This window comes from Bubalus bubalis, chromosome 6 (genome assembly GCF_019923935.1).
Source record: "Bubalus bubalis isolate 160015118507 breed Murrah chromosome 6, NDDB_SH_1, whole genome shotgun sequence".
Classification (NCBI taxonomy): domain Eukaryota; kingdom Metazoa; phylum Chordata; class Mammalia; order Artiodactyla; family Bovidae; genus Bubalus; species Bubalus bubalis.
Genome location: NC_059162.1, coordinates 27565657 through 27580244, shown reverse-complemented (window position 1 = coordinate 27580244; position 14588 = coordinate 27565657). Strand labels below are relative to the sequence as shown.

Genomic DNA, 14588 nt, shown 5'->3' with positions numbered 1-14588 from the left:
AATCACTTCATTGAACAGAAAACTTTTCTGCTTAAGTGATGTCTCACTATTAGCTTGTATTTTGGTATCCAACAAACTAAAAACTAAAGTTTTCAGTCTGGTGCAATAACTTTCCATTATATGTTATTTCAAGAGACACCCGTCTCCTTGCAACAGAGTGTGTTTTTATATCACAAACATACACACAGCTGAAAAGAGCAATGATAAGAAATAAAAACTTAGGGACTTCCCTGGCGGTCCAGTGGTTAAGACTCTGCACTTCTAATTCAGGAGGCACAGGTTTGATCCGTGGTCAGGGAACTAAGATCCCATATGCTGCACAACACAGCCAAAGAATTAAAAAGCAAAACAACACCCCCCCCCAAAAAAAAAACCCAAAAACATAAACACAAAACAACTTAGGTATCTTTTATCAAATATCTTTATTGTCCATTATATTATTTTATACCATAGACATTTTGTTCCTAAAATCTCTTCTTTCACTTACTTTAGTTCACCATTTTATCCTCAACGGACATAACTCATGTCTCTACCCTGGGAAGAAGATAGTGAGGAAAAGGCAAGCTGGTCACTGGGATGCTGTAGATGGCAATGACACGTCATTAGGAACACGGTCATGTAACAGACCAGGCCGAGAATACATCATTAAGAACCCAGACAGAAGATCATCATCTTCCATCGTCAAGTGAAATTAAAAAGTACCTCGGAAGGAACTGTTTACTGCTTTGTCTGCAAAAAGTGCTCCGAACAGTAAACCAAAGAGACAAAACATCCTTTAGTGGATTGTTAGAGCACTTAAGGAGGTGTAAACTGTAATTAGCCATATGCTAGACTTTCACAGCCCAATAAGAGAGACGCCTGATGGTGTAAGATCTCTGTGGCCCAGTTTTTCAGGTCAAAAGCAAAGTGGCTGTTGAGTAAGGAATAATCCACCAAGGAAAGTTATAGCATTATTCCATTCTCTGGCTTCAAACACAACAGATGAGAACTCCTTTTGCATGTGTTAGAGATCGCAATCACGTTGCTGAGTTATTATCTATGCCCAACTAGAGTGTCTGGCCTCAGAGACAGGGAGGGAGGGCCCTATTCAGTTAAATCCCCAACCTTAAAATCATGGATCCAGGGACACATTTACTCTGTTTACAAAGGAATCAGAGTGCAAATGTGTTAACAAAGATAATATTGTTCTGTATTAACATTTCCAGGTAAGAAAAAAGTGGTTCTGAGATGGGATCTGTACCAGAGAACGGTTTCTATGAATAAAAACAAACAAAAAACAAAAACAAAAAAATAACCCACTAACTTTGGAGAACTTTGCTTCATGTCCTGCTGTGCCAACTATGTGACTTTCAGTATGTCCCTGAACCATCTTAAACCTATTATCTAACCTCCCATAGCCTTAATTTAACATTTTTATAATGTGGGAAGTGGGCTCAGTGATTTCTAAAATGACATTCAAAATGTGTGTATGAGTGTACCTTCTCCAGTACTCTCATTTTCCTGAGAAAAACCATTAATTTCATTGGATTTGCACAAGGTGCTGTGACTAAAAAAAAGGTAAAGGGAAAAGAATAAAATAATGCTATTTGCAGCAACGTGGACTGACTCAGAGATTATCATACTAAGTAAGTCAGACAGAAAAAGACAAATACTGTGCAATATTGCTTATATGTGGAATCTAAAATATGACATAAATGAAAGTATTTACAGAACAGAAACAGACTCACAGACATAGAAAACAAATGTACGGTTACCAGAGTGGAAAAGGTGCTGGGGAGAGATCAGTTAGGAATTTGAGATTAATAGCTACATACCACTAAATAGAAAACAGATAAACAACAAAGACTACTGTATAGCACAGGGAACTATCAGAGAAGGCAATGGCACCCCACTCCAGTGCTCTTGCCTGGAAAACCCCATGGATGGAGGGGCCTGGTGGGCTGCAGTCCATGGGGTCGCTAAGAGTCGGACATGACTGAGCGACTTCACTTTCACTTTTCACTTTCATGCATTGGAGAAGGAAATGGCAACCCACTCCAGTGTTCTTGCCTGGAGAATCCCAAGGACGGGGGAGCCTGGTGGGCTGCCGTCTATGGGGTCGCAGAGAGTCAGACACGACTGAAGCAACTTAGCAGCAGCAGCAGCAGCAGCAGCAGCAGCAGGGAACTATATTTAATATAATAACCTATAATGGAAAAGAATCTGAAAAAGAATATATATATATGAGTCATTTTGCTGTACACCTGAAACTAACATAAAGTTGTAAATAAATTATAATTCAATTTTAAAATTTCTTTATTAAAAAAAGAAAGGTGAAAGGGGTTTCCTTAGTTGAAGAATCCACCTGCCAATGCAGAAGACACAGGTTTGATCCCTGATCCAGGAAGATCCCACATGCTTCAGAGCAACTAAGCCCATTCACCACAACTACTGAGCCTGTGCTCTACAGCCCATGTGCCGCAACCCCAAAGCCTGTGCCTCGAGACTGTGCTCTGCAACGAGAGAAGCCAGTGCAGTGAGAAACTCATGTGCTGCAACTAGAGGAGCCCCTTCTCTCCACAACTAGGTAAAGCCGTGCAGCAACAAAGACCCAGCTCAGCCAAACAAATAAATAATTTTTTTTTAAAGGTGAAGGAAGAATCCCAGGGCTAGTGAGAGGGGCAAATCAAACTGACAATACTTAAAATCTTGCGCCGGAACAGATAATTAACAGGAGGATTTGATTTGCTCTGTTTGGCTGAGAATAATATACTCATCTCATTCAAATGAAAACTGATGAAGAGTTGTTTATATAATTTAAGATGCAATATGATCTTCTGGCTCAAATAGCTAGATGCCAGTAATTTAAGGATTCACTTGGTTCTGAAAATCATGTGAATTTATGCACTAATGTAACTTTCTAAGTGACTTTCACTACTGTAGGGAGATAATAAGATTTGGCTAATTCTTCCTAAGGCAGATAAACATACGGAGAAGAGCCTTTAGACTGAAGAAGACATAATGAATGCCATCATTCATATAATCTATTTGGTTCACATTGTTATCTTTTGATTTGGAGTCCATCTCATGATCAGACAGTAAAGCAAGGATCAATTTCCATAGGCTACAATTCCTCCTCCTTGCTCTCAGCCCACCCATCCCATCCAGTACGGCAGCCAAGAGTAAAGTCTTCACTGGAAGGCAAGGGCCACTAGGGAGAGGGAGAGGCTTTGCTGGTTTAACACTGTATTCCTCACACCTTGAACAATGTGCCCAATACAGAGTGGTTGTTCAGAACACATTTATTGAATGAATTCTCACACTTAATGATTTTCAGAATGGTTTCAGGATTGGTGACTTCTTTCTGAGACTGAGTAGATCCAGTGGATCAAACTTGATTCACTGAAATTTACTTTGGCTTCCTACTTTTTGAAAACAATGTAAATTTCTGGTTTTAATTTAGAAAGCCCAGTTGGGGGTTCAGACTGTTAATCTGCAGGTTATCATCATGTTTTTCTGATATTCAATCAACTCCAGTGTTTTAGGCTGGAGAAGGCAATGGCACCCCACTCCAGTACTCTTGCTTGGAAAATCCCATGGACGGAGAAGCCTGGTAGGCTGCAATCCATGGGGTCACTAAGAGTCGGACACGACTGAGCGACTTCACTTTCACTTTTCACTTTCATGCACTGGAGAAGGAAAGGCAGCCCAGTCCAGTGTTCTTGCCTGGAGAATCCCAGGGTCGGGGGAGCCTGGTGGGCTGCTGTCTATGGGGTCGCACAGAGTCAGACACGACTGAAGTGACTTAGCATAGCAGTGTTTTAGGCAATTCCAATAGCATCCAGATTTCAAGCCTGGGGAACTTTGGGGCAACTGGCAAATTTTTATCACTCCTGCTGAATCATAGCCTCAACTGATCAATCCCCATGAGTATGGCAAATTCATCATTTCAGTCTGTATTGCGTTGTTGTAGAACTCTCCTATGTAAGTAGCACAGCGACAATAACAGCAACAACAACCCTGACATTTTCATTAGAGTTGGGCACTCAGGAATGAATCTGTTGAATTAAATGAATGTCCTATTATCTAAGCTCAGTGCCTCTTGGGACAGCATGTAAAATTGGACTCTTAGCAAGCAAAACACTCTACGATCTACATTCAAACATAATCAATGACTAATTTCCCTCATATTTCATCTTTTTCTGCTGTAACCTACTGAATTTTAGTCCAAACTCTATTCATATTCTTTTATTGCTAAGGTTTGAGACATGGAAATGGCCAACTCCTCCATATTAAATTTAGATCTATTTTAGTATACGCTTTCATCCACTTACGGATGGTTTTTGAATGATAGCTGTTGGTTTGGGAGGCCAGATGACAGAGATACGTCCATCTCACTGCTAATTCCATTTTCTTTTTGTTTTTCCTCCCTTTGTCTTCTTGCTCCTTCCTCCCAGACAATTGCCCTCAAAATCTGGATTCCTTGTGATCTGGTCACTCCCATCACATTCGCTGTGTTTATACCAACTTAATGTTGACAGAGGTATTTGCCTTTTGACTATCTTTATTAAGGAATGTTGCTGTGCAATACTAACAGTAGTTATCCAGCATGAAGGCTTATGTAAAAGGAAAAAGGTTCTTCAGATTTAAAAAAAAATAAGACTCATTCTGGGTACATTTAGGCTGGTAAACATTAGGCTGGCAACACTGATTCCAAGGATTTGAAGCAACACTTAACACACCTGAAGTCTACTATCTTGCAAAGCAAATTTTAGTAGTCTTCTGGGACATCAAATTACCAAAGAAGCAAAAGGCATGACACAGTGCTTAAGTGTAACAAAAGAAAGAAGATAATAATATCTGGATATATTTGCTTCAAGACTTTCTGTAATTTACCAGATAAGTTACCTTTCTTCCTCACATCCCAACAAGTGTATATTTGATAGACACAGTATTTTAAATATTATTTTAATTTTTTATTATTCAAAAAACCCCAGATGTTCATTACTTCTGCGTTATAAAAGGAAATACAGGTACTATATTAAATTATGGTAGAAAAGAACTTGAAAAAAAGAAAAATAAGTAAAGAATGGTCAGATGGGGAAAATATGCTCTCAAAATGGAACTCTTTGCTAAGAGCCACAGATGCAATACCTTGAGCCTCTGGAGAGCCTTAATTAGGCCAGCTCTTCCTTCAGCGCATGCTCAGAAGCTCTGGCACAGACTGTAAATTAGGGCAAGGAAATCCAGCAGGGGCCTTGGTGGGTTAATGCGGGGGAAGGGCAGGATCTTAAAGGGGCAATGGCCGTTTAAACGAGCAATGCCTCTTGGCCCCACCATTTGTCTGAGGCCTTTAGACCTATCACCTCTGTCCTACTCCACCTTCTGTTTTCCCTACCTCAGTTATTACTACTACCTCCATTTTCCCAGTTATTGACTTCAAAAACATAAGAATCCTTGCTGATTCCTCTCTTACGAGTCTGCAAAATGAATGACTATCAATTTTTGCAGATTTTACCATAAGTTTGACTTCATTTTTCAATCACTATTATCACTGGGTCCTGCCTGGGCTTTACTGCATGCGTGCTAAATGGCTTCAGTCCTGTCTGACTCATTGTGACCCCACGGACTGTAGCCCACCAGGCTCCTCTGTCCGTGTGATTCTCCAGGCAAGACTACTGGAGTGGGTTGCCATGCCCTCCTCCAGGAGATCTTCCCAATCCAGGATCGATCCCACATCTCCTGTGTCTCCTGCATTGCAGGAAGATTCTTTACCGCTGAGCCACCAGGGAAGTCCCTGGGCCATTACTACTGTGTCTCCACTGGTGTTCTGTGCATTTTCCACTGCTCCCAAATCATCTTTTAAAAATCACACCACTCAACCTTAAAAAACACTTCAGTGGTGCCCATCACCTGTAGGAAAAGGTTAAATAAAGCTCTTTAGTATGGCATACCTGGTCTCTATCAACCCACAGACCTCATTTCTGACGCTCCCTGGGTTGTATCTTCTGTCCTCACAATAACCAATTGCTTTTAGCATATATGTTCCAATATAATGTGAATTAACACTGAATATATAGAAAAGTTTCTGACTCATTTAAAATATATAAAATTTAATTAAGATGAAATAACCCAATTTTTACTTAACAATTTAATTTAGCTATGTATCATAAACACTGATTTATAATTTTTCATTCTCACACATCATAATCTCAAAGGAAAATTTCAAAAGTTAAAAATATGACTCTTGTACCTACATAGAATGAACCCTTGTCAGTGATTTTATTTTAATTGATGAAAGAACAGGTAGGATGGTAAAGCTGGTTCCAAGAGCATTTGACAAACTGGTTATTTCTAGGGGGGAAAAAAGATTGCTAGGTTAGATATAAAACAGGTTAATGTTTTACTCCTTGGAAGAAAAGTTATGACCAACTTAGATAGCATATTGAAAAGCAGAGACATTACTTTCAACGAAGGTCTGTCTAGTCAAGGCTATGGTTTTTCCAGTGATCATGTATGGATGTGAGCGTTGGACTATGAAAAAAGCTGAGCGCTGAAGAATTGATGCTTTTGAACTATGGTGTTGGAGAAGACTCTTGAGAGTCCCTTGGACTGCAAGGAGATCCAACCAGTCCATTCTGAAGATCAGCCCTGGGATTTCTTTGGAGGGAATGATGCTAAAGCTGTAACTCCAATACTTTGGCCACCTCATGTGAAGAGTTGACTCACTGGAAAAGACTCTGATGCTGGGAGGGATTGGGGGCAGGAGGAGAAGGGGACGACAGAGGATGAGATGGCTGGATGGCATCACCAACTTGACAGACGTGAGTCTGAGTGAACTCCGGGAGTTGGTGATGGACAGGGAGGCCTGGCGTGCTGCGATTCATGGGGTCGCAAAGAGTTGGACATGACTGAGCGACTGAACTGAACTGAACTGGACTGAATGTTTTACAGGGCTATGAAATAATAATTATCTTTCCTATTAGACATAATTATTTACATCTCTACCAAACAAAAATCTACAAATTTACATGTAACTGCACAGTATCTTGGAGAAGGAAATGGCAGCCCACTCCAGTATTCTTGCCTGGTAAATCCCATGGACAGAGGAGCCTGGTGGGCTACAGTCCATGGGGTTACATAGAGTCAAATTCATAGCAAATAGCCAGGTCAAATACAGGTAAATTTTCCTACTGAATTAAATAATTAAATAATTCTGGGGGTGGGCTTGTACTACATTGAAAGGACATATAGTCCTCTTCTTGCTTTCTTATTATTCCTAAATGCAGGATAATTTTCCTTAACAATAGAAGGGTTGTTTTTTTTTTTTAATTAAAACACAAACACTTCACATTAGTCTTCTTTATCAGTGTTTTGGCACCACGATAGTCACTTATTGAGTCACCTAACAAAGGTTTCCAAAACATAACATTTTATGTCTCCTATGTTTTCTCAGATAAAGCATTCTTGGAATCTCGGGTAGTTTAAAAAGAGAATAGATATATTAAGTAACTATCCACATGGTAGAACAGTATTTCAGTTCTGTAGATGTTAAAATGTTGAGTAACTACTAAAATAATAACTGTGCAATCTGTAGCTCCCAAAAGTAGCAGCAAGAGAGAAGGATCATATAAAAACATCTTTAAGACTCCAATAGATGGCCAGGAAGTAAAAAGAAAGAAGATGGTAAACGTAAAACAGGAAATAGTAGAAATGACTCCAAATATATCATTCACAATAAATATACATAGATTTAATTTACCTGTTAACAGACCAAGATTACAAAATTGTATAAACAAACAAATTTAAAAAGCTTTCCTTTAATAAACATGTCTAGAATATAACAAAACTGAAAATATGAGATAAATAAAAGGATTACAAGGAAAATAACAACAACAAAAACCTGACACAGCAATATTAACACTAAACAAAACTTAAGACAAAAAGCATTAAAAGTAAAAAGAGGTATTTTATCATGATTTAAGAGGAATGATTCAATTGGTACTTTTATAAACTTTCACAAATAAAAAGACAACTTGATAAAAACTCAAAAATGATCATCTCTAGGTCACAAGAAAATTCAAATGATTTCCAAGATTTCAGATGATCTTCATACACAAAGCACTTAAATTAGTAATCAACAATAAAAAGATAGTTAAAAAAGAGCAACAACCTTTAATTGGAAACTAAAGAAATATGAACTAACAAATAGCTCATTGGTTAGAGAGGACATTACAATGTCATGGAATATTTAAAACTAAAGACAATGAAAGCACCACATGACAAAGTTGTGGGATAGAGCAAAGTAGCACCAAGAGAGAAATGCATAAGTTTTATGTATAATTATTCCTATAAAAGGAAATTGAAAGCAAAAAGCTAAACTTTCAAGTCACAAAGGTAGTAAAAGAATTATAAACTAGCAAAAATAAGAAACAAAAATAATTCATATAACCCATAAAACAGAAAACAAAGCATAAATTTAAAAAAAAATCACAAAATAAAAACTGGTTCTTCAGTAAATAATACAGTAGACAAACTTCTAGCAAGACCCATAAGAAAAGGACAATAAAAAAGAGTAATAAAAAAAGAGGCATAAAAACAGCTAGAGCATAATTAAAAACCCTATGAAAACAAGATGAACAAGTTTATTCCAAAAACAATAGAAAAAGTGGATAAAACAGTAACACTTCTAGAATAAACTAAAAGTGATTCAAAAACAAAAGTCCAAAACATATGTGACAAAAATCTCTCTATATCTTTATCCCTCTCTAATAAAGAGGCTCCCCCTGGAAAACAAACCAAGCCTAGATGGCTTGAAGTTTTACCAAACACCTGCAACTCATTTTTTTAGGCTATGATAATCTTTCAGCCAAACCTAGACAAGAACAGTAACAAGAAAATTATAGGCCAATGTCACTCTCTTTATGTGTAAAATTCTAGATAAGGCATTGCTAGTCACCTTTTCTGTTCAATATCGTATTGGGTGGCATGGCCTGCAGAGTGGAATACTATGCAGTTGTTAAAACCAACCTAGGGAGGTGGAGAAATGAGGGGACTTAAACCAGGTGACCGGTGTCTCTAGGTCCTGCTGCATTTTTCTCCATTGCCAGCCTTTCAAACTGCTGTTTATCCTTCAAACATTTTAGCAGCCATCACGTCCTGTCCCACAAATTAATCTTTCATATTTTTTACCTCTTGCCTATTTACATAACCAAATGTATCTCAGGCTTTTGCAAGAATTTGGTTACCTGTGGCCTGACCACATAGCTAGCAGGGAGCAGGAGGAAAGAAATGTTAAACAGCACTCTTCTCCGAAGGATCTAGAATCCATTTCCACTTCCTGTATTTAAACGATTTGTACAAAAGGACAAATTTTACCAGCGGTCACCGGGTCTCCCAACCGTCATTGCGCCCCACAGCCCCCGAAGCGGGGGGGAGGCAGGCAGGCCGTGGCTTAGACGAGGAGGCTGCCCTTCGCCTTATTTCTCCATCAGAGAGGATGCCTACACCGGAACCCACTTCCTCTTTCCTCTCATTTTAAGCCGCTTTAAGCTCCGTTTTAACCCACCCTCTCAGAAGGAAATCTTTAACAGAAAGCCTAGAGGCCCGGGGAACCCGGCATCCCGCCCCAGACTCGCCAGCTCACGCGGCCCTCGGCCCCGCCCGCGCCAGCGCGCCGCCCGCGCGCCCCGCCCTGCCCACGCTCTCTCGCTGCTCCTCGCTGGCTGGGCCGGGCGGATGCCTGGCGCACCGGGCCCGCCGGGGAGGGCCACGCCGGGCCAAGCCGGAGCGGGGGTAGCGGAGGGCGGGCCGGGGCCGCGGCCGGGCTCCATCTGGGTGCGGGGCCGGGGCCGAACGCTCGGCCCGCCATGGAGGTGGAGGAGGCGTTCCAGGCGGTGGGCGAGATGGGCATCTACCAGATGTACCTGTGCTTCCTGCTGGCCGTGCTGCTGCAGGTGAGTCTCCCGCAGCTCCCACCGCTGCCTCTTCCTGGCCACCCAGCTTGGGGCGAGGCATACCCCCACCCCCCGCGATTCCCCAAAGCCCGGCCCAGATGCCAAGGCTCTGCAAACCCCCAGGTGTGGCGAGCCTCCCCCGCCTCCACCTCCACCCCGCGCGAGGACGGCGTTGGGCTAGGCGCCACGCTTTGGCCTGCGCCCGGGAAAGCCAAGGTCGCTGGCCGGCCTGTCAAGCTTTGTCCCCGCCCAAGCCTCGGATCCTCGCCCCATAGGCGCCCTGCTCCCCTCACCTGGAGCAGGGAAGGAATGTATGGAGAATGAATACTTAATCTGGCGAGCTGGTTAGTAAGAGATGCAAAATCCCCTTGTTAGCTGGAATACTCTGTGACTACGGAAAGGGAATTTCTAACCTGTGGCGCTGTCCCCTTGAAATCTTGAACAGAGAGGGCCCTGGTCATCCACTGACGAAAGGGCCCATCCGCTCTGGTGTCGACTTACTGTCTTTTCCTTGACTTGAGGGGGCTTCCCTGGTGGCTCAGATGGTAAAGAGTCTGTCTGCAATGCAGGAGACCCGGGTTCGATCCCTGGGTTGGGAAGATCCCCTGGAGAAGGAAATGGCAGCCCACTCCAGAATTCTTGCCTGGAAAATCCCATGGACGGTAGAGCCTGGTAGGCTACTGTCCATGGGGTCACAAAGAGTCGGACACGACTGAGCGACTTCACTCACTCCTGTTCCAGGGGCTTTCAATTCTTTGGGTTTCTTTCTTTCTGGTTTAAGTTCTGCTGGGTCATTCTGCCCAGAGCCACTTTGGGCTTGACACTATTTTAAGTCCATAGTACCATATACAATGGGTGGTGTAAAAGGGAATCAGTTCTTCATGGTACAGAATTCTCCCAAACTGCCTGCACACCCCATCCTAGAAATGTGAGTTCTGTATGCTCAAGGTCACTACAAATACACTTTGCCATGCAAAAGTTACTCTTCCTTTGCTTTTTTAAATGGCCCATTTGACATTAATTACTACTTTTATTCTAGTGGCATTTTATTCATAGATCCTTTTTAGTATCTACTATGAGTTGGCCATTTTAGTTTTTCCTTTATTCAGCATATAGTGAGTGCCTACTGTATGCTTAGCAGGGGCTGCAGTGTTTATAAATTGAAGTCTCTTTCCTGTGAAGTTTGCATTCTGTGGCCTTGGGGTGAAGCAGTGTGTGCTAAGTTGCTTCAGTCGCGTCCCAGTCTTTGCGACCCCCATGAACTGTAGCCCGCCAGACGCCTCTGTCCATGAGATTTTCCTGGCAAGAATACTGGAGTGGGTTCCCATGCCCTCCTCCAGGGCATCTTCCCTACCCAGAGATTGAACCCTCTTCTTTCATGTCTCCCACAAAAGGCAGGAAGTTAAATAATTACGATTAACCTGTGATGGTTAATTGAATTAGTTATTCTGAGGTAAGGACAGGGTGGTCATGGATATAAGTACCAGTCCACCAGTTGCTTAAACCTTGCATAAGTCAACTGCTCAACAGGAAGATTGGGAGGGTTAGAGGTGAGGATTGACTAAGTGATTCTCTTTTCCACTAAAAAGTTTGAAAGTTCAGTTGATTACATCATCTGGCAGTAGAACCATCTAAATGATGCACTCATAGATTAAGTCAGTTCTTTCTCTAGCAAAACAAGTTCTCAGTTACAAACATGCAATTTTCTGAAGTTCCTTTAAGTGTGTTGTTTTAGCTTTAAATGCAGTTTACTGTGGAGAAAAAGTGTTTGTGCTAAATCATAAAAGAGTATTTAATGCCCAAAACAGAATTGTAAGCATGATGCCTGACGGGTGCTTATTGGGTTGGCCAAAAAGCTTGTTCAGGTTTTTCATAACATCTTACGGGAAAACCCAGTATAATATTTTCTTTTTGAGAAAATTCTTTTCCTATTCTAACCAAGAATTTCAGGAACATGAGTCCCTGTCTGAGTAACCTTACCTCCCCATCCCTGCACTCTACCTCCTATGTCATTATCTTCTCACCTGACTGGCCAGGTATTCAGTGACCTTGAATAACTTTGTCTTGAGTGGAGTGTGGCACTAAAAAGGCCGCTATTCCTGTGTTCAGGACCTGTTACATTTCCATCACTTAACTTTTTTGGGGGGGATTCCCTGGTGGCTCAGATGGTAAAGAGTCTGCCTGCCATGTAGGAGACCTGTATTCGATCCCTGGGTCGAGAAGATCCCCTGGAGAAGAAAATGGCAACCCAGTCCAGTATTCTTGCCTGGAAAAACCCATAGACAGAGGAGCCTTGCAGGCCACAGTCCATGGGGGTCGCAGAGTCAGACACAACTGAGCAACTTCACTTTAACCTTTTTTTTAATGGTTGACCCAGGTGGTTAGAGTTTGGTACCAGAGTGATCTAAGCCCATGACCATTCATTGAACCCTACTTGTTGTGTGGTCAGCATTCATCATAGAAGAACTAGCTCTTAGAGTGTTAGGCATGAGTAACTGTTTATCTTGTGGGTATGGGCTGGGAAGGTACCCTGTAGCTGTGCTGATCCCAAAAGATGTTAGATGCCCATCCAAGCAGAAGTGAATTATTCACAGCTGTTACCTGTTTGTGAGGACTTAACTACTCCATAGAGCTATATCATCCAAATGGTCCTAGGGTCACTCACAGCTATCCTGGATATGAGAGTGGAGCTCCCCAGAGCCCATTCTACCAAGTCTACTTGGTAGACTTGATGATTTGGGCTAGGGGAGCTGGCCTGCAGAGTGTGAGAACTGGAGAGCCCCATAACACAGTTGTAATGTGATGCTTTGATCATTCATGTGGGGGTCGCTTTCTCTACCAAAGGAAAAAGCCATTTTTAGAGTTGATTGGCTTTAATGGAAGGAGGTTGATGGCTTGTCTGCTTTTAAAACTGAAGCCCTTGTCTTCCCAGTGCTCAGCGAGGGTACAGACCAATGGTTTAGCAGCCCTGCCCGAGACGGGGAGTCCTGCACATTAAGACTGCACATTATGGACTGCCAGGGAGAGGGACTGTGGCGGAGGGGGTGGTGGGGACTGCCTCAGCAGGAGCCTTTGTGTCTGTGGTTTGGTGATGACCAGCTTCATCCAAGAAACACCAAGCTAGAGGGACAAAGATGGAAACCTTACAGACCCTTTTGCATTTTCTTCTTTCTAGGATCATTAAAAAAAAAAAAAACAACTCCCTGTACTTCAAACACATCCAAGTTACAACTGAGAGGACAAAACCAAATTATAAGCCACATCTAAAGGTCTTTAGGTTAACTGTTTTCTTAGAATGTAGATACCATCATGTAACTCCTCAAACATTTTCTCAATATCCAATTTCCTTTGGCTAGGAGACCTACCTTCCCTTGCTTTGCAAACACAATCTTTGGAATCCCCATAGTGGTCAACTATCCGATACACAGAGAATAAATGCAGGTTTTGTAGATTTCTTATCATCATGATGGGATCACATGCCCTGATAATAAGGATGCTTGGTTTTAGTGTCTCCTGCATTGCAGGTGGAATCTTTACCCCTCTGAGCCATCGAGGAAGCCCACTTTTTCATAAGCAGAAATCTAGAGGAGAAAAATTGCCTTCTGTGAAACTAGTCATGTTATAAACAAGAAATAAGATTTCTAATTTTTTAGTTAGAAAAATTCTTACCCACCCCCGAAATATACATACCCTCCTTTGTGTGCGCTCAGTCGTGTCCTACTCCTTGTGACCCCATAGACTGTAACCTGCCAGGCTCCTCTGTGCATGGGATTTTCCCGGCAAGAGTACTGGAGTGGGTTGCCATTTCCTACTCCAGGGGATCTTCCCACCCCAAGCTGCGTCTCTTACATCTCCTGTATTGGCAGCTGGATTCTTTACCACTGTGCCATGTAGGAAGCCTCGCCCTCCTTTGGGTAGGAGGTAAATATTTGTAATATTAAAATATGAATAATTCTATTTATTACCATTTCTATTTTCTAGTCGTGATTCAAAATTGATACTGTCATCACTGTTTTGTGTTTGTGTTTGTGTGCGCTTATTTGCCAGACCGTTTGGAGGAAAGTTGGAATATAAATCTTTGCTTCTCGATCCCTTTGGACATAAAGTGGAAAAGGACCCTACTTCTTTGTTCCGAGTCAGAGATTTCAGCTCCCTCATTTTGCTCAGGATTATGAATCATAGGTTGTAGTATAATTTGCACAGAATTTAAAACACCCATTAATTAACAGGAACGTGTAACCTGTAATAAGCCTTCGTTTCACCTGCAGAATTGAGATGCTGCTGTGAACCTCAGCTGGAGATACAGTACTCTGGTGTTTCGGAGTGCATTATTTTTATATAAACTCTTAACCTCAACTATACTTTTCAGCTCCTAAAACTGCCAGTATTTTCATATTGTTCATGCAATAAATATCTTTTCATGGTGCTTTAGAAAGTGAAATGATTGAACAGATATTTTGCAGAAGAGGAAACTATAATAGTCAACACATAAAAAGATGTCTACCTTCAGTGGTCGTCTGGGACAGGCATATTAAAATAACTATGAAATATGATTTCACACTTATTAGGTTAGCAAACATTTAATAATCTAACAATACAAGTGTAATGAAAATGAGAAGTAGAAAGTATCCCACTTAGAGAACAATTTGGCAC

At 41.6% G+C, this 14588-nt stretch overlaps 1 protein-coding gene across 3 annotated transcripts in view; it reads left to right on the top strand.

Annotated features, from left to right (window-relative positions):
• The first annotated feature begins 9270 nt into the window (after window positions 1-9270).
• The window catches only part of SLC22A15 (solute carrier family 22 member 15), a 102561-nt gene continuing 97243 nt past the window's right edge, over window positions 9271-14588 (top strand). For 2 of the 3 annotated variants that reach the window (XM_006058678.4, XR_006551716.2), the window contains exon 1: window positions 9275-9935. In XM_006058678.4, the coding sequence (XP_006058740.3) occupies window positions 9849-9935 (87 nt within the window). In that variant the 5' untranslated portion in view covers window positions 9275-9848. Of the gene's footprint in view, window positions 9936-14588 lie in introns of all 3 variants that reach the window. The other variant, XR_006551717.2, reaches the window with a different exon arrangement.